Genomic DNA, 26,172 nt, shown 5'->3' with positions numbered 1-26,172 from the left:
ACCATGGCGTATTTGGGAAGTTTCGAGGTCTATCAAAAAAAATGTTGAATGACTGTTAAACAGCACCAATCAGGATGCAAGATGAATTGAAAGGCGTGTTCAAAAGTGTACCTTGTTGCTTTCTTCTAGATGCTTCATCAGCACAGCCACCACCACATTGACCAGCACAAACTGGGCCATGAGCACGAAGGTGACAAAGTATATGGGAGAAACCCACGGCAGGTAGGAGAGACAGTGACGCTCCTCTGGGTGACATTCTCGCAATGTGTCCTGCGGAAAGTAATTTTGCAAAAAAAGAAGGACTTTCACAAACAATTTTATACATACTATTTAGCACCTTGAAGCAAGATGGCTGGTCGATTTTTATTTATTTGGAAGATTTTTGCTTTGTGTTTCTTCTTCTTAGCCGCCGTGCGTATTTGCTCGCTCTTGATGGCCGAAAAAAACAAAACTGGTCTGGTCCTGTGCGTGTTTTATCGAATTTAAACATCTCAGCAACTATACACAGTACATGAAAGAGAATTTAGGGATCTTTTAACTCGTTTGACTAAGTCTTGGTTTGCTCAGTTGAGGACATCCTGGCCTCTGCAATGATATCTCATGAGTTTGGGTGGGATCAAAGGAACTTGGCTTTCTTACTGAAACGAAATGAAGACTGCAGAAAACCATAAATGTCAGGAATATAAACACATTTTAAAAATATTGCTTATTTTGCCATGCTAGTGACTGCAGTAGACATACTGTAAATTCTTAAGTAAACTTATTTTTATAAAATTAAAAAAATGGAGTTGTTGATTTAGCTCCAAGTAGGCAGAGAATTGTATTAAAAAAATAAATAGAAATTTCCTCCAGTCTCATAATGACATTAGTATAAACACCATTTGGATTTATCGGTATAGTCTCTATTACAACTTGTCGAACGTTCGTTACCACAGTCCTACTTGATTTCAGTGGTGAGCGGTCAAGGCCAGGAAATTCTTTGCTGCTGGTCTAAAAACTATTAGAAGCACTGACCAATGAATACATTTACAACCGAAATACAAATACTTGTTTGTCTTATTCATTTATTTTATTGCTTTTAATTTTTTGTCATCTTTTTAGATAAATATCGATTTTGGTCTACTCCATCTGATGATGGGGGCACCGTTGCATGTTGTAACAGAGTATCGTGTTTTTGTACGAACTATTGATGTTTGTGATGACATCGCGGCTGTATTAAGAGGTGAATTAAATAAAGTCAATCCCCATTAATGCACGGCCGACTACTAACTTGATTTAACACGGACAAAAAACATCTGCTCCTGTCTCCAACAAACTATGACTGAGTGCAGCTTCATGACCTTCCTTCAATTGAAGCATCATCTCAGTATATTCCTTCCTAATCTACCACCGCTTGGATTATATTGCATTTGAGCACCATCTTGAAGTCTCAGTGAGTTCGCCAGATTGTCCTTGTCTTTAATAACATTGTCTCCCTAATATGATTCACATCGTCCGGGATAACATCATGAATTAAATTTTTTTGTCAAGTAAAAGTCAAGATGTGAAAGTGCTTAGACTGCTCACTTCTTTATTATTCCATAATTGCTTTTGGAGGTCATTTCTATCATGTGAGTGTGCAAGTGTGTTCCTACTTTCATAATGCCGTTCCAGTTGTCTCCAGTGGACACTCGAAACAGTGTCAGGAAGGCCATGCCAAAATTTTCAAAAGTGGCGTGACGGCTCAGACCCTCACAAGGATTGCTGTCAGTGCACTCTAATAAACACACAAGCATAATTTCATTTATTAAAAGGGCCATGGAGAAGAGCAGAGTTGCAAAAAAAAGTGGTCATATCGTCGTTAAACCAAAAGTATGTCTCAAAAGTTAAAAAGTAAAAAAAAAAAACTGCATTTAAAAATATTGATCCTTATATGGTTTAACGTAAAATTTCTGACTCACACTTAATATTTTCAAGCTAAAAATAAATCCATAAACGTATAGAATTTGAAAAGGCTTTGAAAAACACACAACACATCTTGCGTAAATGTCTCAATTTGTATGCCGACAAAAAGAGACTTGATATTTCTTTTTTTCAAGACATGAAAATCAATCCGCAGTTTGGTGTTTTTGTCTTAGAACAAATGTGTTCGGTGGAGATGGCCTATTGAGGAAGCAATTTGTAAATAAATGTGATGATGCAAATGACATTTTGTTCCAGCACGGAGTAGCTCCCTTATATTATTTTGGCGCAGAAGCAGATGGGAGTAGAGTGATTTGTTTTGACGTACCAAGCTTGCCAAAGAGCTCCACTCCCAGGGCAGCATAGATGAAGAAAAGCAGCATGAAGAGGAGACCGAGATTCCCCACCTGGAGTTAAAATAGTTATTAGTTGCCGTTCCAACAGTGTGATCGGTAAGTGCAGACGACTTTTGCTGAGAAAGAAGCGTTTTAGTCGATCTTTCTTAATTTTGCTCATCATCCAAGTTACAAAAAGAATCTTGTATTGACCCTGCTGCACATAAAATGAACAAATATTTATTTCAAGACATGATAATTGAAAAAAAAAAATTTGAAGTAGAATAAACGTATTCCATGTTTGAGCTGGAGCTACAGCAAAACGGTCTTTATTACTAAACATCAGGAAAATTGATAATCAACATTCTGCATCTATTTCATTTTATGTTCTTTCGAGATGGTGCCTTTTTCTTCACTCAGTATCCTCATCTGCACATGACATTTAAAAAATAGTTGAGCAATTGAGTGCATCATACACTTTGAGTTGCTGCCTGAAGCAAGCATGAAGTCCTCCCGGATGACCATAAATAGAATAAAAAAACAAAAGAAATGGCCTACCTGTGGCAGCGCTTGCATGACAGTGTCCAGCAGTGATCTCATGCCTGTAGCCATCTTCAGGAGTTTAAGTACTGCAGAAAAGACATTGGAGATGCCTTCAACAGTGCACTTTACACACGATGAGGTCACTGATGTCTTTTAGCCAATTTGCTTCTCAGTGGCTGTCAAACTGTGAGCACTACATCATCCCTGAAAAGGCAAGTCTGACTTGTGACCATTTATAGTCATATACAAAGAAAAAAAATAATGATTATTTTCGTTCCATTATTTCCCAAAGGGAACTGCGACAAAATTCAAACTGGATCTTGCTTGTATTTGTATGTGTGCATGTGCATGCATGCCGGCACGCGTGTGTCTACCTCGTTAAATGGCGCAACCAGGGGGTGGCCTTTTTGTGCTATTTTGTTAATTCATTAATAAGTAATTTTGTGTTGGGAAATATAAATAATTTCCCCAGTAATTGTTTTGTTATCTGTACACCTTATAGCTAAGATATACATGCATCCATTCCTTAGCGGCTGAGCCGATCCGCTTCTCCTCAGGAGGGTCGCGGGCATGCTGGAGCCTATCCCAGGCATCTTCGCGCAGTAGGCGCGGTACACCCTAAACTGGTTGCCAGCCAATCACAGGGCACACAATAGCACAATTTAGAGCAGGTGTGGGCAAACTACGGCCCGGGGGCCACATGCGGCCCATTAAACGTTTTAATCCGGCCCGTCGAACTTGAAAAAAAATGAAATGAATAAACCTTGTTAATGTTTTATTTTCTAAATACTGTGTTTTTTCAAATACATATGCATTGTTGTAATACTTTTGTTCACTTTCATTTAAAATTAAATGTATTTTTTTTCTCCCAAGAGGTGAGGTTACCAAAACACTCCATCCATCTGCTCCTGGTCGGACCCCTCTGTCAAATTTTAGAACCCATTGAGCCTGCCAATCAAAAAGTTTGCCCACCCCTGATTCAGAGTGTTCAATCAGACGACCATGCATGTCTTTGGAATGTGGGAGGAAACCGGCGTATACAGAGAAAACCCACCAAGACACGGGGAGAACATGCAAACTCCACACAGGAAGGCCAGAGGCGGAATCAAACCCTGGACTTCTATACTGTGAGGCGGACGTGCTAACCATTTTCCACCGTGCCACCTTCATATATATGTAACGCAATAAAACTGAATAGTCGCGGAACTCAAAATGCTGACTGGACTCTGATAGACTCCGCATATGAAATAACTTTTAACATTAAACATAGCACAATAAATCAAATGATATCAGTAAGCATGTACTGAAGTCTTTCTGATTGTTTTCTACTGGCCTGTTTCCTACAACAGCATAATACAATCCTGAAATGATGGCTTTTAGTTTTGGTGTGCCACCCAAGACTTGAAGTGACCCCATCTGGATGCCCCTACGAAAGATTCCTGGAGCCACCACTGACCTCGTGCTATCCTGAGCACTCTCATAATTCGGATGATGGTGGGATTTATAGGAAGCGCGGCACTCATTTTCAGCTCCTCCAAGATGATGCCCATGATGGACAAAGCCACAATCGCGATATCCAGCTGGTTCCACCTAAGCAAACAAACAACAGAGCAAAACAGACGTTTATATTCCGAAATCAATTTTTATTTTTATTTTTTTCATCATATATTTTTAGCACCGTTGACTGCCTGTGGCGCAGCTCGTCAAATTCAAAAGTGCTGCTATACATTTAAATATCGTTACCTGTCTCTGAAAAATCGGTGTATCCCAAACGCCACAAGCTTAAGCAGGGCCTCGATGACGAAGATGAAGGTAAACACGTAGTTACAGTACTTCAAAACCTCCTCCAAATACTGCACACACACACACACAGGCAGACAATCTCAGACAACGACACAGGAAACTATGAATTTAAATTGGACATTTGAAGACATTCAGATATTGACTGTAATGTTGATGTGCACGTGCGCGGGGCTTACCTGCGGTTGATTGTAGTGCTCGATGCTCATGGTGAACACATTGATGCATATGATGAAGGTGATAAAGAGGTCCAGGTAGTGACTGGTGCACAGTGTATGGATGGTTAAACGCGGTGCGGAGTAATCGGCATAATAGGGCCTCTGTTTGGCCTCTGTAGCACAGACAGGTGAAAGAAAGAAGACAAAAAAAGTGCCACACAAAAAAACAAGAGTGTGAGAGAGAATCGAATTTATGTGTCAATAGTTAGAATCCCAAACACGATGAGCCCGGTGGTGTGCACTGAGAGCTGCGGGGAAAAGGACTGCAAGCATCGCACTTATGTGCTTCTGAAGTTGTACTCCTCTGCAACACAGGAGTCCACTTCAGTCCTTCAAGTTACATTCTACACTAATGGGACCCACTGGGCTCATTTTTACTCTTCAGACATCTTCAAAAGTGAGAAAGAGAGCGATACTGTTTGTTGCAAAGCGGTACAAAATAAAGGAAAAAGGATGCCCCAGTGACAAGCTATTGTACACCGAAAGGTACAATGAAGTCATTTCTTTTTTTTTAAAAATAATTTTCACCCCTACCCTGAAGACGGTCAGTGCACACCACTGCTTTTGCAAGCGACCCAAGTAAAGCAAGACATAAAGATGGCTTGCATTATTTTTTAGCAAACGTGATTAAATAACATACAGTGGATTACAACATTATGAAACAATCTTCTAATTTGATTTTCGTTGATTAAACAAACTAACATTGTATGTGTAAGTGAGGGTGTTAGACTCACTAGCCTCTTTATGGCGATACGTTATGTTAGTGCATCATCTCTGACTGAATCTGCAGAAAATTGTGATTGGAAACAACTACAGCCACAATAATAAATTGTTCAACCAATAAATGTCTATTATTGCCAATTGCAAATTATTATCTTTGTGAAGGCACATATTTTTTTTTCTAAATCAACAATCTATTAATGCCGTTAAACGACATCATTCAATGAAACATTTAATGCGATCCAAATTGAGTAACATGGATTTTGTTTCACAAGTCCATATGAATGATATGTGATGCATGTTGTGAGCGCAGGTCTCCAACGTGCTTACATGCCTTTTTGTGACTGAACAAATAGAACCGAGAGGCCTCACTAAGGATTCTTCAACGACACACTTTTTCTTCCTCAATCATATTTACACTCCTTTATACTTTTGTGGAGCCTAACACAATCAATTCCAAATGGTTCATTCGTAACTTTCAGAAAGTTTTGCATCAGGACTGTGAAGTTGAAGATCCAGCGGCCATATTTGTTTTTAATACAAATCCGATGGCCAAACACGGCATTAAAACATCATGACAATGTACAAACATGACACTCGTTTTGGAGGTTGAACAGTTTTAGACAAGCGCGAAAAGCATTTACATGACCTCATCACACCATATAGAACACAAGTGACGATCCACCAAATTCTTTCATTTTGACTTGAAGTATCATTAACATTATAAGTAGGGCTGTCAAAATTAAAGCGGTACCTCAAGATTTCTTTTTTTAAAATTTGATTTAACATTTTCACTCAGTTTTATTTACTTAAAAAATAATTTGCATATCTTGCAAAGCCAAACACTGCACCATATTAGCTGTACATTTTTAGCATATCATCTCAGAACAAAGTTACCACTGGGCCTTGCAAACCAACACCGCTGCAGTGTGGTGCTTACAACAAAATGTTCTGTATAAGTTTTGAGAATTGTTTCTAAGAAAAAGTCCTGTAAAGATGACTCCATTTAGATTGTATTCAAGGATTAAAGAAAGCAATTAGAACAGTGTTGGATTTAAAATACAATTCATATTTGGTGAGTTTGCATTAATTACAAGATATTATTCAAGTAAATACTTGTTAAAAGCTTCACAAAAATAGTAGTAGAAAAAATGAGATTCATTGCAATTAATTGCTGATTTTTTAATGAGTGGTTAGATTTTTTTATTTTTTTTATGGCTTGACAGCACTAATTATAAGTATTCCAAAGCTGCTTTTTTTGCAGTAGGTGGTATGTTACTGCGATTTCTGCCAGCAAGGAGCATATTCTTAATTTGCACATTCATGTATGTTCTCCTTCACTCAACAAACAGTCTAAGCTACGATACAGCAGCAACAAGCATTGTGCTATGTTTCTGAGTCTGCCAGTCAAAGCATGTTACCAGGAAACGACCTACCCTTATGACGAGATGCGTCTGGCTTGTACAAAGAAGGACGAGGGGCTTTTGACCCAACACAATTTCATTGACACTCTAATGAGCAAAGTAGGTGTCCAAATTATCATCACATGCAGGGAAAACCGCATTTTTCTGTTGCAAGAAAGTAAAAACACGACAACTCAGCGTTGGTAGTTTGCTATGTAACGTTTCCAAGAAAGACGGTGTACTATTTTGTTTTATTTAGTCAAAAAAAAAAAAAAGAAAAGTTGAGCATGCACATGTGTTATCATCATGAATGATTGAAATGCAAGATTAGACTTCCTGTGAATTTGCATGCAGTGTTAAGGGAAGGTTGGGCAGCAGTCGTGCAATTCCATGCGACAGAGTGGTGTAGCCCACGCCTTGTCAGTAATCACTGTGAGTGTGAGCTCGCCAGTCTGTAAAACTCTCCCTACTTTATTCAATGGACGTCTGAAATTTCCCTTCATGTACTTTTTTGTCAGGCTCTGAAAGCAGGCAGTGCTCAGAAAAATAGACTACCGACCAGCCCCTCCATTCTCCTTACTCCTGCGCTTTTTTTCTATGATTTTGAGCCTCTTCTCCTCCCGTAAGCGGGCTTCCTCCTCTTCCTGGTCCTGCCGGCACTTGTGGAAATTCTCCACCACAACGCCGACGAACATGTTGAGGACAAAAAAGCTGACGATGAGCAGAAAGGAGATGAAGTAGAGAAGCATCCACGGGTTGTGGTTCCTCACAGGCTGAAATGACAAGACAATTTGCGTTATCTGACGCCTGTCAGCGCACTTTAAAGCCACAATGTAATCTTTTCATTCCAAGCGTCATCAGGTGTCGCTGCATTTGTCACGGTAGGGGAAGCCTGACTTCTAAAACGTGCATCATATATCGCTTGGTATTGGAACAGTAATTCCCAACCAAGGTGCTGTGACCCAATTCCATTTAAATTGAAAATGTTCATTTTGTAATTACAAATTTATCATTGATCACTTATGCCAGCGACATGCAGAACAATAAACCCCGCAAGAATATCCGCTTTGCGTTCAGTTACACGGTCCCACATTTCACATTAAGTCAGTAAATGTATTCGAAAATCGAGACAAAGTAAAACACTATTTGAAAATGTGAATTTTTGGTACCATTTTTGTTTGCTGATGAGCCATGAGATTGTTCTGATGTAAAATATGCACCCTGGCTGTCTACTAGAGAAGCTAATATCTTCATTTTCCATAAGATTATGTTATCCTGAACTCTACTTTATTTCTAGAGCAATTTAAAAAAGAATCGCATCTTAAACAAAGACCCCCTTATAAACATAAAAGCAGTCAGAGACATTGTAGATAGCGCGCAATAGAGTATGTGGATTATGATTAATCATGGATTTAGTCCAATTTACCTGCTGGTCCACTCCCACTGCGTCTAGGCCGTCGTACATAATATTGACCCAGCCGTCCTTGCATGACAGGACAAACAAAGACATGAGAGCCTGCATTGGAAAAAGACAAATGAAACGTCAAGACACATGAGCATACGATTCTGTGTTTAATAAATATTTATTTGACAACATTAAAGGTTTGTCACTCTGAAATCACGAGCAGCTTTTTTTTTTATAGCTGGACATTAATGGTTGTACTTTATCCCTGTAATTTGTTTCCCCTCATACCTGAATCAGGTTGTCAAAGTTGTACTTCCTTCGTATCCAGCCGTAATTGGCTTGCAGGCAGTCTGACTTGTTGGTGATGTTTTTGGTGTTTGGACCTTCACAGTGGTAGAATTTCCCTTTGAATAGCTGCCGAGCAGAAAGAACCAACAAGTATATATATATATATTTTTTTTAACACTGGGTTACCTACACATTCACAAGGATTCATTTACACGCACATTGTGTTGCTAATTATATTGAAAGTGTTTAGAGAGAACTCTACCTGCACTCCCAAGATGCCAAACACAATGAAGAACGCGCAGCAGATCAGGACAATGTTGCCGATGGGCCGAAGAGAAGTGATGAGGGTCTCCACGACTAATTTTAATCCTGGTGCCCGACTGATCACCCTGGAATACGCAAACAAAACATCACGTTCATGCCGATGAGCATCAATGAGCGAAAGTATTTTGCTAAGTACATATGACACAGATTTTTACAAGCCTTTTCTCATTAATTTAATAGAAAGAAAACACATTGTTGGTGTAACTTGAAAAAAAAATATTTCACATCATACGAAATACATAAATCACCACAGTTTCTCAACACATTTTTCCCCCAGCGATTGTATTGCATACTACATTATTTATTCACAACTGATATATGTTTTATCATTATTATTTAATTCAAAGAGTTTACGGCCTGTCATATAATCACATTGCCCATGCAAAGTAATGGCACCTTCCCGAGGTCAGTAAAGGCATTAAATATTTAGGATTTACATTCAGTAATAACAATAGTTCAAAATGTACCAACAGTAATAATACATCCAGCTTGGGATGCAATGGATATTACAAATGCACAAAGTCACTATGTACCTGAGTGGGCGCAATGTGCGTAGCAAGCGTAGAACTCGGAGGATCCCCAGGATCCGGTTCCCACCAGAATATGCCAGAGAGACCAGAATGTCGACCAGAGACACAAACACCAACACGCCGTCCAGAACGTTCCAGCTGGACTGAAGGTAGGTCTGCTTCCCAAAGCAGAACCCGAGCGCTATCACCTGAAATGGAAGCACACAACATGGGCATATACTCACGTAATAATCAATGAATGCATTTAACCATATCCTTAAACAATAATGCCGGTGATTTTCTTAACAGTAATCAAACTACCGCAACCCTGCAAAAACATTTGGTTATTGTTGAGCATTTAACACAGGCGGTGCTGGAACCTATCCCAGCAATCTTCAGGCAGAAGGCGGGGGACACCCTGAACTGGTTGCCAGCCAATCGCAGGGCACACAGAGACGAACATCCATCCGCGCTCACACTCATACCTAGGGGCAATTTAGAGTGTCCAATCAACCTGTCGTGCATGTTTTTGGAATGTGGGGAGAAACCGGAGGACCTGGAGGAAATCCACGTAGGCACGGGGAGAACATGCAAACTCCACACAGAAAGGCCGGACCCGGAATCGAACCCTCTACCTCTGCACTGTGATGACATCGTTCTAACCAGTCGAGCAGCTTGCCGCATAAAACTAATAATTAAGAAATAATAAAATACAGGAGGAGACCCTATTCATGGATGAAGAAAGACTCCATGACGGAATTCATTAGAAAGGGTGTTGTGTTTACAGGTTGAAGTGAAGCATTCTGGGAGTTTTTAGGAATAATGTCACTTATGCGCCATGTCAAGTTTTGATCATGTGAAAAATGACAATGGTGGAATTAGAGAGATTTGCATTTTCGAGCTGGAAATCCAGTCACTATTTTTCAGTTTGTGTCAGCGAGAATTAATCTCAAAGCATGTCGCACACTCTGTGCTGGTGACAAAGTGTTATCTAGCTTCAACACAATACCAGGACTTCAACTTAACGACAAACAAAGATCGCAGATCGTAGCACATCCAAGCTTAAAGAGAAAGACCCACAAGAGTGTGTGACTGTATGAGCTCCAAAAATTGAATAATCGTCCATTCATCCAATATCTGAACCACTTAATTCCAACAAGGGTCACGGGTGCACAGGAGGCTATGCCAGCTGTTTTCGTCGGTGCCCTGGGTACAACCCGAGCTGCTTGCCAGCCAATTGCGTTTTTTACAAACAATTTACGTTATGAAAGTTTTGCCACACCAATAAGAAAAGTTAAATATGTCAGGCCAAAACTGAGGGCCTTAAAAAAAAAAATTATGTAGATTGAAGTTTAGATAGACGCATTTTTTGGAAATCAAAAATAATTATTTGTTTTTATTTCATTTTTAATTAAAAAGAAAATTTATCCTTAACTGGCACGGTTACAAATGGACTTTGAATGTTTTGGCAAAACCGGTTGTCGGCATCTGTTGAATGGAACTATTAAAGTATCTAATCTAGCTTTGTTACTTCTATAATCAAGTAATCTGTAAAGTAACAAAGTTACTTTTAAAGTAACTGGATTATCAAAGTTCTTCAATGGCGTGGCTAAAAAAAAAAAAAAAAAAAAAAAAAAAACATTATTTACCTTGATGGCCATCTCTGCTAGGAAGATCACAGTGAAAACATAGTTGGATACTCCGAGAAATATTCGTTCCTAAATATGAAGAAAGAAATGATTACTACACATTCAGCATGCTGATTGCAATATTGTAATGCAATCATATTACGGGCAAATATTTGCAAAAAAAAAAGCATTAGAGAGTAGATTTAACAATGAATAGAATATCACGTTTTACAGCAACAAGATAAAATAAAAATTGCATATTTTTTTAAATAGTCAATAAAAATATTGATAATACACTGACATAATGCATATTTAAGGATGACTGTTTTACAATAAACAGACTTACCGTGCTATGAGGCTGTATATTCGGCCTCTCCAGTGCAATCGTGATGCAGTTGAGGAAGATGAAAACCAGAACCACATGGTCAAACAGTTTGTGAGAGCTCACACTTTGGCACCACACACGAAATCTAAATAGACACGCAAATAAAGCGATCCATAAATTTTCATCTTTGGGTTCAAGCAAGTAAATAGGAGAGCAAGCGTCGCAGAGAAAGGAAACGGAGGCTCACGGGTTTTCTGGTGAAAACAAGTACAACGTCCATTCTTCGTGTTCTTTGCACCAGCGAGGTTTCATGTTGTGGAGCTCTTTCTTGATCACGTAGCAAAGAGAACTCTGCATGAGTCGGACATTACATTTCAACATCAGCCATGTCGTTTTTCAACACACATACTGTAAATACATTCACATTAATGTTGGTGCTTTAAAAATAAACTGCAATAACCTTCGTACATGATCTAATCAGTCACTGACAGATAGTGACAGGCAGAATGATATATTTGTGTTAAATTAAAGCGATCCAGATTTCACATAGATTTCACACTAAGCAAATTTTTGAAAACGTTTTTTTATTGCGAGTTAATAATTAAATTATTAGCATCGCCCATATTTTACTTGTTTGATTATTGGAAAAAATATATAACTAATCCATTTTATTATTATTTTTTAAATCTAATTTCAAAGGGTATGGAGAATACATGTGTTTTATTTATTTTATTTCAGATTTATTTATTATTTAACTATTGAATCTTTAATTGATTTAATCAACATATTTAATTAAATTCTGGTTATATTGCAATGGAGACGGGAACTCTCCAATCCCGTTGTACACTGAGGACAATGACAATAAATGATTCGGACTCTGAATGAATGAATGAATACAAAGCATTTATATCAGAATCAAAATCCATAAGTGATCTGATATGATATGTGACATATATTGATGATAAAAGAGATGGATTCAAAAAGATTCTTAAGATGCCAAAGGATTCATTTTTTTGGTTGTTGTTAGCAAAAGTAGAGCTGGAGATTATTGGACCACAACAAGCACTCAATTTAGCAGCCCTGCAAGCAATCACAAGTGCTGAGAGACTAATGAACGTTGAATATAAAACAATGTGCTCTGCAGCGTAGGCACTTCGTCATTTATATGTGCGCTACCAAATGGGCGAGTGAAAGGAACCTGCTGCTCAGGTAACCACAGACACATTTAAAGCCGGGACATCATATACGCACTGATGCATACGCTTTCAAGTGCACACTCATACACACTCCCGCCTGCATGTGGCCAGTGACAGAAGGGTCAGTATGCCCAGGAGGAGGCCTGAGTTTCAGCAGATTTTACAGCTTACTAAATTCAATTTGCAGGCAATAAAACCACCCACTTGTCAAGACAGGTCATCCACAACCACGGTGGGGTACATTCTTTTGCCGCCTGAATACACACTAAATTTACACATACAGTAGAAGCTTTGCACCCAATTAACGAATGAAAAAAGTACAGAGGCTCAGTCGCAAAGGGAACGTGTCAAAAAGAGAGAAAAAAAGCATTGCTGTGACCCGGAAAAAAAGTTCCGGGTTTGATAATGTGGCATCTTGGTTTCAAGGAACTACGTTAAAATGAATTGAGGAGCTTCATTTGGACAAAAGTAGTACTTTGCGTCTAGCTTGTTGCATTGTGATACCAATAAACCGCAGTGAAGAGTGTTGAAGTGTTGCATTTAGATAAAAGTAGTGCTTTATAGTCATCTTGCATCACCTAAAGGCAATTCAAAAACCTTATAAGGAGGCCTCATTTTCTCGCAGCTTTTCACTAACTGAAACAAGGCTCGGTCCCACAGTACAATTCCATCCGAAGATGCTTCCCCAAAACATACATTTATTTTAATAGTTAAGACAACTTACATCATCATCAATGTCATCTTCAGGCAAGGAGTCGTCTTTGGAGTCAGTGTTCACATTGGAATTGTAAGTCATGCTGCCCCCATTACAGTCGCCATACTGGGCCGCGATGGCAGGGCAGAGCGTGGACGCCTGTAGCAGCTCCAAGGGGTCCGGCTGGATTCTATTGTCATACCCGCCAACATCGGCGTTGTCATCCAAACCATCTTCCTCCTCTCCTCTCTCTCCGGACAACAGACTCTCTCTTTCGCCGCTGGTGTCTCGCCTTTTGAGGCTAGGCGCTCTACCGAGGCTATTCCAGCTGGAACGACGGCTTCCCCATGAGCTGGATCCGTGGGGAAGGAGAGGGGAGCGGCGTGCCGGACTGGAGTGGCTCTGGAGTAACAGGAATTATGAAGAGTCAGCGCAAAGATAGATTTTTTTTTTTTAAACCAAAATAACTTGTGGAATGTCCTGGCAAAGACAGCGACATTGTAATTCGCACATTATTAATGTTTCTATTGTTATTTAAGACTAATGAGTTGCACGGAATTGATTTTGAGTGCAGTCATGCACAGTTTAGTAAATGTCTTAAGAGCATAATAAATGAGTTCACCGAGTGTCTTTTAAAGACATTGTTAATGACATAAACAGAGATTCTTTACTTACATAACACTGACGCGAACATAATTAAGGACAGTGTCCTTCACGGTGGTTTGATTTGTTTGCTTCGTTCTCGATGTATTGAAAAATTTAACCGCGTGAAGTTGTAATTTGCAATGTAGTCCTAAACATCTATTCCATGACGTGTGGCGGAAGCCATTTTATTGGTTAGCGTGAAAAAGAAGCTTTTGTGTATTTTCTGCATTATTTTATTTTATTTTTGATTGTGTGTGAATCATTCACTGGTTCCAAGCTCACCAAAGATCTCAGATCGCATGTTAAGGCATCCATGGAGGTGGAGCTTCCACGACGAGACTCTTGATGGACGGTCTCTGCTTCAGGAGGTCCGATCTCTCCATATTGCAGAACTCCCTCTCTGGCCATGACCTCGTCCTCCAGGTAGGACTCTGGACCTAAAGAGCTCTTCGGAGTGGGCATGGGAGTGGCTGCTGTTCGCATGATTATGGGGGGAGCCATCGAACTACGAGGATCGACATGACCATTGGCTGTCATCATCAGCGTATACATCTTTAGCTCTGTAGAGGGGATAGATGACATTTTTTTTTCCCCAGACGCAATAGTGAGGCTGTTTGGCATGAGGCATTAGCTGAGATGAACATGAATACATTAACCAGCATTTCACCTACCCGTGTCTCTGAGCTGCTCTACTTTCTCATCCTCCTCAAAGTTGTCTGACTTTTTGTCATCATCTGACTCGGAGCGATTTGCATCACCCTAAAACACACAGTGTATTTACATTCAAACTAATTGAAGTTCGGAACAATAAAGTGATTGTTTTATTAAACACAAGTTAACACAATAAACGGCTGTATTTTAGGTGTGGAGAACTTTACCCATGGGCCACCCGCTTTTTAAACCACCAAACTGTTGTTTAGTGTCAAGAGGCCAAATTAATTGTGTCAACCTGGTGTAGTTAACAGATTCAAAATGTCTGCAACCAGGAAATAAATCACTGTTGCCAGTTCCATGCCTGGAGGTGAGCTGCGCTCCACGGGTGCGCACAGTAACCATGTTGGAAGACGAAAGATTGACCATCAAATTGATTAGAGTTTGAGCTATTGGTCGACATTAATCGGCATCCTTTTGCCCCCTTTTAAAAACAGTGATGCTTCACTGTTCGCGACATTTCTGTAATTGAAAGGCTGCACCTGTGGCCCCGGAATGGCTCAACTGGGAGTTTATTAACGACAAGACAAGGCCATTACGCTGCACACCGCGGTGAATGAGAGTTGTTGTTCAGAAGTAAATATAAATCTATTCTCTCTTGTCCGGGCAATGTTGTCAAAATAAGCCCATCTTTGCTGAACAATTGTCTGTTCTGTCAGAAAGAATGTAGCACGATTCCAATATAGAGGCTAAATAAGGAAGACAAAATACAAAAAAATTCCTCACCCTTTGATGGAGCACAGCTTACCACTAAAAATTACAGGCACGATATTAAACATATAAATACATCAATATTTTTGTAAAAGTGTCAACAAAAGCCATCAATGCTATTAAAAATGTCATTCTTCTTGTAACAGTGCCTGCGCTGGATCTCATTTCGAGCGCGAGTCATTTCAAAATAAACACAAATAAAACAGAAAATAAGAGCTAATGAAAATATCTTAACTCCAAATGGTGTGACTCACCTCAGCCTGAAAGCCTTCAACCAAGATGGCCACCAGTAAGTTGAAAAGCACGTAGTTTCCGAATGTCATCAGGGCAACAAAGTAGAGGGCCGCCCATGGGGACGTGGACGCCATACCGTTATACAACACCACGTTCCAGTCCTCCTGGGTCAAAATCTGCACGTTCAGTAAAGCACAAATTCACACTTATTACGGCACGAACACAGGAACTGAGAATGTGAATTGTGGGGACATTTTTGCGATTGTGGGGACATTTTTGCGATTATAAAAAAAAAAAAAAACCGACACATAACTTTTACACTTTCTGTACTTAAGAGTTATTCATGTTGAGAAGAGCTACTTTTTCTGCCATCATGCAGGAGTACTTCAACTTCTTCCACAAGGGATTACTATAAGATGACAAGCAAGGTCTATGTGAGTGAGTGTGCTTGTGGAGCTTGCGTGTGTGTACGTGTGTGTGTGTGTTTACGTGCAGTAGCTTTTAAACCAATGCCAGAGATGAAAGCATTTCAAACTAGGACAGTGTTCATGATGCAGCATGAAAGCTCTCTGCCCACTCAAACCCCGTGGCAGGGAGGTTTTCACTGCGCTGTTAGCTTGGCTGCATCCGTCGTGCCTGTGCCTGTGTTTGTGTAACTTATGTGTGTGCATGTCAGTGTATCGTCCGCAAAACTACAGCGAGTATACAGTACTCCAGCACGGGACAGGCAAGCCTGCATAAATGCTTCTTCAGCATCTCTCACCTACACGCAGCACAGAGAGACATCCTTGTTTAGCCTGGGAGGTATAGAACAGTATCTCCGAACAGGGTTGAGCATAAAATATGAGCGGCTCGACAAGTGGTGGGTGCGTGTGAGAACAATTTACTTGTCAACCTTTGACTAATGAACAGAGCTCGGCTCATGAGGATGCATCTTAAATGAGTGTGATTGAAAGGAGTTGTGTATTTTTTTCTCCCCTCAGATTTGGAAATGGCATGACAAGTTAAGTGCTTTAAATGGTTCCACATACAGAACACACAAGAAGGATGTTTGGATTTCAAGCCATGAAAATGTTTCTAAAATCATTGGCTTAAATCAACAGGTACACTAAGTTCAAGTAGATGGCAGACAATATATATTTCCATGCCACATTTTAGCATGTGCAGCATACGGAGATGTTTCTAGTGTTTTGGATAGCTTATTTGAACTACCTTAGAAGGGCGACATATGGGGAACAATTTAGAAACACATAATTAAAGTATAAGTACATTACTATCATTGCAAAGGCAGAATGTTTGATACAGTTCTTGGATATCGACACACAGGTGGACGTATAAAAGTACATTTTGCGTCAGTTTAATGTGCTTATAAGACAGTTTCAATACTTATTGTGTAATACAAAACCAAATTTTGATCAAGCTGGAACATGTGCAAAAAAAGAATGCAATGATTTACAAAGAATTGAATACACTACAAAGACAAGATATGTAATATTCAAACTGATAAACTGTTTTTTGTTTGTTTGTCGGTTTGTTTTAATTATTCATTCATTTTGATTTTGATACCTGCAACTTGTTCCAAAAACAATGGGATAGGAATAGGAAAACTGAGGAGACTAATTGTTGAAGCTTTGTTGATGGAATTCTTCTGGGGTCTCCGTTGTTGTATTTTGCGCTCCATAATTTGGCAAACATTTTCAGAGGGAGATGGATGTGGACTGCCTCATTTTATTATTATTCATTATTATTATTTATATTTGTATTTATTAATACATATCATTTTTATTTTTATTATTATTATTATTATTATTATTTATCAATTAATTAATTAATTAATTAATTAATTAATTTATTTATCATTTATATTTTTTCATGCTTAAGTGCAACGTACCTGAAATACAGTGACAATCGCCCACAACAGAGTGTCAAAGTTCTTGCGGTCAGGAATGGTGTCTCCATCATCTGTCTGAAGGCTGAATTTGCAACCAAACAGATGCATACCCAGTATGCTGCAGAGATAGCATAAAAAAATATTTAAAAAAAAAAACAATCAATCATTACAATCAGCACGGATATGTTAGGAATATTTGTATTGATTGCAAATGAATACAAACCTAAAGGTGAAAATGAAGAGCATCAGAAGCATGCAGAAGGTAGCCACATTGTCCATCGTCTTCATCAGGACGACCAGTTGTCTTCTCAGTGCAGGAAGGAAGCGTACCAACTTGAGGACTCGAAGCAGGCGGAAAGTACGCAGGACCGACAACCCGCCATCAGCTTGACCAATTATCTCCCACACACTGAGAAAGGCATGACATTTAAATCGCAACGACTAATAACCGGTTTGGATTTTAAATTCAGTAATGACAGCCAACACTCTCGGGACAAAAGCATAGAGGGCAAAATATTTTAGCATTCGTCAATCGGGGCGAGAGCTGGAGTAGATTTAAAGTTGTTCTTCATGTAGTCAAGAGATTTTGGACAATCGTGAGCTCCAAAAATGCTTTTCCAAAAGCACTGTGCCTCAGTGCACAAACCAAATTCTATAATTGGATGAATTCAGCGTAAAAGAACCAGACCAGAACTCAACCACATCAAACAATTTTGGGATGAACTACAGCAAAATGTGAGGCAATTTCACCTCAAATATAGCCCGATGCTTTGGCCCAAAAAAGCGCCTGATCACGAAAGTCCCATTCAATTCCAGTATAAATGAAATAAAGTCATAAACTTGATCACCAGTTCACTTATGTAGAGTACATATCCATATTTGTTGCTGTACCACGATATGTTCGTGTCAAGATATGACATTATTATGAGGGTCATTTTATGCATTATGAAACAGTACGGGACTGATTCATGACTTCATTACGAGGCGGTCAGCACATTATAAAGATGGATAGAGCCCCTCTTGACAGCTAATGGTTGACAGGAGAAGAAAATGCTTTCAAGCAGTGGCTGAGGGTGAAATATATGTGGCGAGGATAAGAACCAGGCTAATTACCTGATGATAACAATGATGCTGTCAAATATGTTGTATGGATTTCGGATGTATCCAAACAGGCCGAAAGCCAGCAGCATGAATCCCATCTCCAAAACAAACATGCTAGTGAAGACGATGTTGCTGATCTCAAGCACATCCGTCAACTCCTCTGGCTGCAGGAATGAGAAAAATAAAAGTAGGTTAGGGATAAAGGTGAGACAAAAAAGTTAGTTTATCTTCCGACTCTATTACGCTAAAGCTGGGAAGCCCTTTGGAGTGTGTGGCCTAAATCAAGCTAATATCAATCAAGGTCCCGAGCGGCAGTCAGGCCCGATCCATCAAACGGAGCAGAAAAGCTCAAATGTATCAGCGCTGATCCGTTCCACTTAACCCACCGAAGAGTTGGTGATCCAGTAGCTTCAACTAAAGGGCCTGTAGTCAGGGAACATGTTACAATTATACACTCATTGTATTTAGTACAGAACCGTCGTTAGCTTAATAGCATAGTCGCGCAAAGTTATCGTGGGATTTTTTCAGAAATCAAGAAAAAATACTAAAAAATTCAACAAAGTAGAAAAGTACAATTTCCTTAATTCAACCTTTGCGGATTAACATGATCTCGAGGACTTGGAATCTACAGAAGGACAAAAAATAATTTGATTCCGCTTCGGATTTGATTGAGCTTGTTAGACAGGATTTCCATCGTTCAATCCATCCATTATCCAAACTATTAAAAAAAAATGTTCCTTGTCATATTGTGTTAGTTGTTTCCAGTGGTGAGGTCATATCATTATCGTCATTATTCTAAACATGGTCAAGAATTAGACAGCAAAAGACACCTTTTTTTAACATCTCAGGGGGCGGCCATTTTGTCACTTTCTGTCGACTGAAAATGACATAACAGTTGCTCAGTGCTCAGCGAACGACAAATCATGGCACAGCTTCAGAAAACAGGTGAACTGTGATTGGTCGTTATCTGAGCCTTGAGCAACTCTGATGTCATTTTCCGAATACAGAAGTGGAAAAAATGGCCGCCCCTGAAATGGTGACTGAAAATGACATAACAGTTGCACAGGGTTCAGTGAACGACCAATCATGGCACAGCTTCAGAAAACAGGTGAGCTGTGATTGGTCGTTATCTGGACCCTGTGTCGTTTTCTGTCAACAGATGAGAAAAAATGGCCGTCCCTTGAAATGGTTAAAAACGGGTGGATTTTCTGCTTAACTCTTATTCTGCAAGTACAATATTAATCAGATTGAGATATTCTTGTCAAAAATCTTTTGGGGTTGACTTCCCCTTTAAGAACTCTCACTACCAGTTGTTTGAAGTGTCATTTTTCATTACCCATGTTCCAAACCAACAATATGAAAGAAAAATTTTTAAAGGTTTCAATGCAATCAGTTCCATTTAATTCATTTGTGCTCTTTAATTAATTGACACACCAGGAAACAGCAACTACTTGGATTTGATATCTTGTTTTACTTGGCAGCACTGCGATTAGAGATTAACACGGACGTTAGAAATTGCCCAAGTATGTAATGAAGCAATCAATCGAACCAACTAATAGAAGAATGCTTCAGTGAAGAAGATTTTATTTGAAATAAATTTTGAAAAGTAAATTGTGGATTCAACGCATACACGTCCTACATACCTTTAATGCCATTATTAACAAATCACGAGAATAAACATCCTGTCCATCCTCATCCCTCTTTTTCAACGAAACGAACGCATGCTCTCGCTTCCAACATTCCTACACCCCTGCACACAAGTATGCGCTCATAAAAGGAATGCCGAACGAGGAGGACACTTATGCAACATCTTAGTCTATGTGTGTGTAATAAGTCCTTGGTTTCCTTGTCATTCCTAATGTCTCTAACAGGACCATAGACACAGAGACACAATCATGCGCAAACACAGACTCGGGAGACTGAGTTAGTTGTGAGCAGGGAGAGATTAAGCACGGAGCGGGCAAAAGACACTGTGGACGCAAATATCTGGACGTTACACAAGACAAAATTTAGTTAGTGAGGTTTGAAACTCATCCAACCATGCCTTTTTGATTTGTGCACTGGGGAACAGTCTGAAAGCGTGAAGGCCTTTTTGCCTAATCTTTCCTCACAAGGTTGGAAGCGTAGCACCCAAAATGTCTGGGTAAAAATAATAGAAAACCAACCATAAATAAAATACTATGAACAAGTGTTTCTAAATACACGTGTCCATGCAGTTTACTTGCATGATGCTGACATTGTATGCCAATTCCAATGTAGCACAAGACCAAGCAATTTTTCAATATCTCTTCATCCAATTTTTTTTTTTTGTCAAAATGTATTATTGCTCCAAAATATTATAGCAATCAATAATGAAACTCGCTTGCTTGAGTGCGCATGAAAATTAGGCTTAGGTTTTTTTTTACTTATAACACGTACATTTACACAGGTTGTGAAAAGTCTCCCGGCCAGACCTTGTCCAAATTATACATGACTAGGATGTAACATCCGAAGAATGTTGCTGGCAATGTCACCTTGTGAGAAATATTATGTGGATGTTCACCAGCTGCTTGGCAGCTTGGCTCTATTATTAGCTACATTATGGGCCGTGTGTGTGTGTGCCTTGCTGTGTTAACTGATCTACTGTACACACGAGTCTGGCGGCCTCCTCCTGTTTTAAACAAAGCAGCTCGCGTTGTATCTTTTCCCTCCCAAATTCCAAGTTTGTCACTTGTCATGTAAACAAATGGCCAAGAGGTATCGTGCCGCCTTGTTAGTCACGCTTCCAAGTGTGCACATAATGACCCAGATGACCTATTACCTGCTCATGGTACTCAATGCCCATGCTGAGCGTGTTGACGAGGATGGCAATCATGATCCCTCGGTTAAAGTATTTGCTCTCCACTATTCTCTTCAGTTTCTCCCTGAATTTCATCCACGCTCGAAGTGCTCCGTTCTTGTACTCCAGAGTCCCATTTCGTCTGGCCCGACCTCTCCCACCTCTCAGATCTCCTCCCTAAAAGTGGACATTTTTAAACATAGGGACCATCACCAATGAATCGTGACAATACATATGTAATGAATGAATATGATTACTTAATGCCAAATGAATTTTCAACTCATTTTAATATTATTCATGTCAAATAAACTGTCATCCCCTCAGTTAGGCACTACTAGTGTTTGCCATCCACAGTGACCTGAGGGAAGTCATGCAGTCCATCAACTTCTCCCTTGCAACCCTCCGAGTCACCCAACTCCAGCTCCAAGGTCTCCAGGCTGCGGGCACAGAGAGGGCAGCTCAGTAGTTCCAGGAGCAGTGGACTGGGTACCACGCCTGCCAGCTGGTACAGCACACTCTGGTGACCTGCCAGAGGCATGATGGGAAAGGGTCACACGTTGCAGGAGGATTGCTCCCGTTGGTTCTCATGTGTAGGAGAGACAAATCAGTTGGCATGGCGTAATTATTGTAAAAAAAAAAAATAAAAAATTGAAAATAATTTAACTTTAAAGACTATATTTTCAGAGCCGTTACAAAGTGAGGGCTGTCTTTCACTGCTTAAGTGTAATGGCCAGAGCCAGTGTTTTAGACTTCCAAGCACATACCCTGTGATTAATATATGAGCAGCAGCCAAAAGCGTCAAAGTGTAAAGATTAAGGTGAGTTTGTGCGTATGAATCAATGCACTTGGAGCCACAGCGTTAGCATGACAACGATCAGACGACCCCATTGGAAAGGAAATTGCTGTCTGGGGCTGCAGACCAGTGTCACGGCAGTAGCAGATAAGGACAGCATTTAGTCGTTTATAAACTGTCTCCATCAAGGAGTAGTTGATGTGATGCTAAGGTGCTTCCACTTTGTTCCTTTATTCTAAAATGTAGTTTAGAAATCGTTTACTGTGTCTACCCCAAAATGATCTTAATCACTGCGTGTAGACGTGCGCGATCAGAAGTCTGGGGGGTTAATCAAAGTACACATCTGTTTTACGAGGAGATTTTGCCAAATAGCTTCATCAGAGCAATAACAGGAGAGCCTGCAATAAGCCCTTGATGCTATTTAAACAGAAGCTAAATGCAGCGACACATCAAGCGACTGACCTGAACAACTGCAAACCAATTACAGTCTGAGACTACCTGCCTGCCACACATTGACCGATGTACTGCAATTAAAAACAGAGTTCCAAAATTTCCTTATCGGGAAATTGAGTTTTCATATGAAATGCATTATTTTTTTACTTAAACAAAAATGACGTGACACAATGACAGATTGCCCTGCCTGCTGCAACTATATGATACAATATAATAACTATAATATGATACGAAGAGAGGAAACTGGAGAGTTTGTGGTCACTTGAATGACTTTTGGCTCAGATAGCCCCATTCAGAGTCTCTCCACACTTTGCTTCTGAGTCAGAGGTACAAAATATTGGATTTTTAATTCTTTAATTCCAGAATTTTAAATACAATTATGTATTATACATATATATATAAAACGTGATTTGATTGATTGGCTGCTAAATCTCACCTGGTTTCAGATCTTAACTTGTTGCCGACATTCAGCCACTAATGAAAGCCAGTTGTGCAACCAAGCTAACTGTGCACCAATTTAGTCACATTCAATCGTGTCGCTTGGTGTGCAGCAGTTTAAGTGAGGCAAATTCAGACCTTTGGCCATGTTAGTCTTTAATTAGTCCTAGAAAAAAAAAAATAAGCCTGCATGTTTTGGAAAGGTAGGAGGACAGAGGAGTAGGCAGAAAAGTGAGATGTATCATTTTTAGGTTTCCTCTCACTGCCCACTTGGCTGCCTAGTAACACCCCCCTTTTCCACACAATGTCGATTGCACCAATTCTCCTGTTTATCCGCCGCTCTGCAAGGATGAATACAAAGCTTGAAACATGGATTTTCTGTCACGCCTTTTTAAGTTCTGCTCTCGACACTTGCAGCAGACCTTTACAGATACTACTTATATAGAATCTGGTGACAGGACTTGGCGTAAAGGAATGAATGTAATGATAAGACTCCTCTACTTCTCATATTGTTGACTCTCATCCAGTGTATGCGTGTGTTTTAGTAACCGTGCTAAATGCAACATCTCACAATTCATCACCAAGTGTTTTTGGCAGCCTGGAACGCAGGTACAGCACAAATCATGAATCATAAATAAGTACTCACGACACACAGAAATGTATGGACAACTAAATGAGAATTCTACCAGAGTTTAAATGCACAAGCTTTGAGAGGAGGAGGATAAAATGTTCTTTATCAAACCAAAACGAATTTAGCTGTTGAACTCGAGGAATGGTAAGAGAATGAAGTTGCATAAGTGACAGGAAACGCAAGAATATTTAACACCATCTGCTATGACTATCATACCAAAGAAGCTTGCTCTGTGGCGTTGAGGTCAGCTGAATTTTATTTAGGGTCAATCATGCGCAATTTAAATGTTGGCAGGGCTGTGGAAGTAAGAGTTACACCCAACAACCGTCTTAAAGTTCTGTTCTGCTCCAAGGGATAGTCAGTAAGACAATGAACTGTTTATAGGACTGAAGCAGAACTAGGTCTACTTGCACACTTGTCCTATTAGCCAAAAGTTGATTTATGTTTTATGTTCCGAGTTGCACTTATTCCCTGCCAAGAAGTTGCAACAAAAGGAAGCCATCTATTTTTTTATTTTTTTTTTTAGAGAATGAAAAATGGAAGATGGAGAACTGCATTCTTCATGAATTGTGTTTGTCTGCATTTCTACTTGTACTGCATGATTTCTATGCCGGTTGTTTGTGTGTGTATTCTCTTACTGTGCTGTCCCACAAGCTGGTAGAGCTTGTTCAGTTTTTCCGTGTGTTCGGATGTGGTGTGGTTCGACGGATGCTGATCTGGACTACATCCACCTTGCTGGGAGTGAGGTGGTGGTGTCTTGCTGCTGTAGCTGCACACAAATGATGGCAGAATGGTTGGGTAGTTCATCCCTCCGTTTAGTCTCCTGAGCAAGGCCCCCATGCCTTGGGTGACAACCGACTGATTGCCGCCACCGCTATTTCCATTTCGACTTCCTTTACTAACAGGAAGTGACTTCATTTCCAGTTCCACAGCACCTCCAACACCTTCTTCTCCGGCCAAATATTCAGTGGTCGCCACGCTGCTCATGTGCTCCCCCCCGTTGGGGAGCCGACAGTGCTGGTGCTGATGGTGCTGCAGGAGGCTGTGTATCGGCCTCAACCACAAAGCGCTACCCGGGCCAGCGCTCCTGCTTGAGCCATGGCCATGTCCATTACCTCCGCCATTACTGCCTCCACCACTGCCGTTAGGATTCACCTTTTTACGCCGTTTACTGGAGAAGAAAATAAAAAATATTTCATAGACAGATAATTCTATGCCAAGTACTGTAAAGCTGGATGGCAACTGAGCATCTGTCATTATTTATTCTAATTAGAATAAATAAATAAATTAATTAATTCTAATTATAAGATTAGCTACATGTCTTTCTTTTCTTTTAAAAATTTTTTTTGTAATTAATTTTCTTTTTTTTTTTTTGGAGAACATTTCAAAATATCCCACAACACGCAGTTCATATCTAACCTGTGCCATCCAGAGTATATCCTCTGCAGCCTGCGCGTGAACTTGCGGTAAAGGTGACTGATGTAGCGCAGCATCTCCTCATAACATGAACCTGGTTCACTGTAACTGGCAAGCGTGGAATCATTGGACATGTAGCGAGCACGCTGTTCCCGCATTAGAGCGTTCTCCCGTTGCTTTGTCTCTGAGAACTGGGTGGCGATGACCACGAGGCACAAGTTGATCATGAAGAAAGATCCCACCTAGTTGGGGAGGCAAGGAAAAGGAAACACCTTCATAACAAAGTAAAGACATCAGTCACCACGTCTGGATAATTAAATTAACTTATCAACATTTTACAAGGACAGAACTGATACCAGTGTGTTATTATGGCTTTGATTTAATTAAGATTCAGTGAGCTTCGCTACACAATGATGAAAATAAAACAAAACTTATCATTCAAAGGTGATAAAGCCTCATAAATATGAAGATCCGTCTTGAACAGGAAGATCATCAGAACATCAATCAAAATGCTTATTTGGCATGTCATGACCACGGGTTATTAATTAACTAGGACAAAAAATGTGATATGCATGTTCTGAGATTTAATTATGTTTTTTTTATGATGTTCTCTTTTTTCTATTATTTATAATCTTGTTTTTTTTTTCGCATCCCCCAAACAGCCAATTTTCTTGCCCTCAATTTCCCCAACTGTTCTCCAAATGCATAATAAGCACTTTTACATCAAACGACAGTCAGACAGCAAGCCCATAGCAAAATATCGCTTAAGCTGGGATCTTTGAAAACCAACACAAAAGCATGATAAGGGAAATTATACATGATCGAAAACGACACAGTAATGCAGAAGGGAGCTGTGCTCAAAGCAGAGCTGAGAAAGGTTATTCCGGGTTTCAGGACGAAGAACTGAACTGCAAGCACACAAGCACATCTTCCAGGAGCAACATGTTAAACATATGCAAATGATCTCAGAGCTCAAACCCCAATAGTGCAGAGTGTACAGA

At 39.8% G+C, this 26,172-nt stretch overlaps 1 protein-coding gene across 1 annotated transcript in view; it reads right to left on the bottom strand.

Annotated features, from left to right (window-relative positions):
- The window catches only part of cacna1ha (calcium voltage-gated channel subunit alpha1 Ha), a 77,323-nt gene that overhangs the window by 7,351 nt on the left and 43,800 nt on the right, over positions 1-26,172 (bottom strand). The window contains exons 9-34 of the mRNA XM_088316323.1: positions 25,175-25,413; positions 24,394-24,926; positions 21,799-21,965; positions 21,423-21,617; positions 18,635-18,786; positions 17,745-17,930; positions 17,522-17,639; positions 15,651-15,806; positions 14,646-14,733; positions 14,257-14,534; positions 13,360-13,731; positions 11,687-11,790; positions 11,461-11,584; positions 11,136-11,204; positions 9,511-9,695; positions 8,916-9,042; positions 8,654-8,779; positions 8,387-8,476; positions 7,541-7,733; positions 4,799-4,950; positions 4,563-4,672; positions 4,276-4,409; positions 2,835-2,905; positions 2,270-2,348; positions 1,635-1,756; positions 112-270 (exon numbers count right to left, since the gene is read on the bottom strand). Coding sequence (XP_088172449.1) covers positions 112-270; positions 1,635-1,756; positions 2,270-2,348; positions 2,835-2,905; positions 4,276-4,409; positions 4,563-4,672; positions 4,799-4,950; positions 7,541-7,733; positions 8,387-8,476; positions 8,654-8,779; positions 8,916-9,042; positions 9,511-9,695; positions 11,136-11,204; positions 11,461-11,584; positions 11,687-11,790; positions 13,360-13,731; positions 14,257-14,534; positions 14,646-14,733; positions 15,651-15,806; positions 17,522-17,639; positions 17,745-17,930; positions 18,635-18,786; positions 21,423-21,617; positions 21,799-21,965; positions 24,394-24,926; positions 25,175-25,413 — 4,329 coding nt within the window. The remainder of the gene's footprint in view (positions 1-111; positions 271-1,634; positions 1,757-2,269; positions 2,349-2,834; positions 2,906-4,275; positions 4,410-4,562; positions 4,673-4,798; positions 4,951-7,540; positions 7,734-8,386; positions 8,477-8,653; positions 8,780-8,915; positions 9,043-9,510; positions 9,696-11,135; positions 11,205-11,460; positions 11,585-11,686; positions 11,791-13,359; positions 13,732-14,256; positions 14,535-14,645; positions 14,734-15,650; positions 15,807-17,521; positions 17,640-17,744; positions 17,931-18,634; positions 18,787-21,422; positions 21,618-21,798; positions 21,966-24,393; positions 24,927-25,174; positions 25,414-26,172) is intronic.

The sequence above is a fragment of the Idiotropiscis lumnitzeri genome, chromosome 15 (assembly GCF_059441095.1).
Source record: "Idiotropiscis lumnitzeri isolate Australia: NSW breed Sydney's pygmy pipehorse chromosome 15, RoL_Ilum_1.0, whole genome shotgun sequence".
Classification (NCBI taxonomy): domain Eukaryota; kingdom Metazoa; phylum Chordata; class Actinopteri; order Syngnathiformes; family Syngnathidae; genus Idiotropiscis; species Idiotropiscis lumnitzeri.
This window is presented reverse-complemented; position numbering and strand designations above follow the sequence as displayed.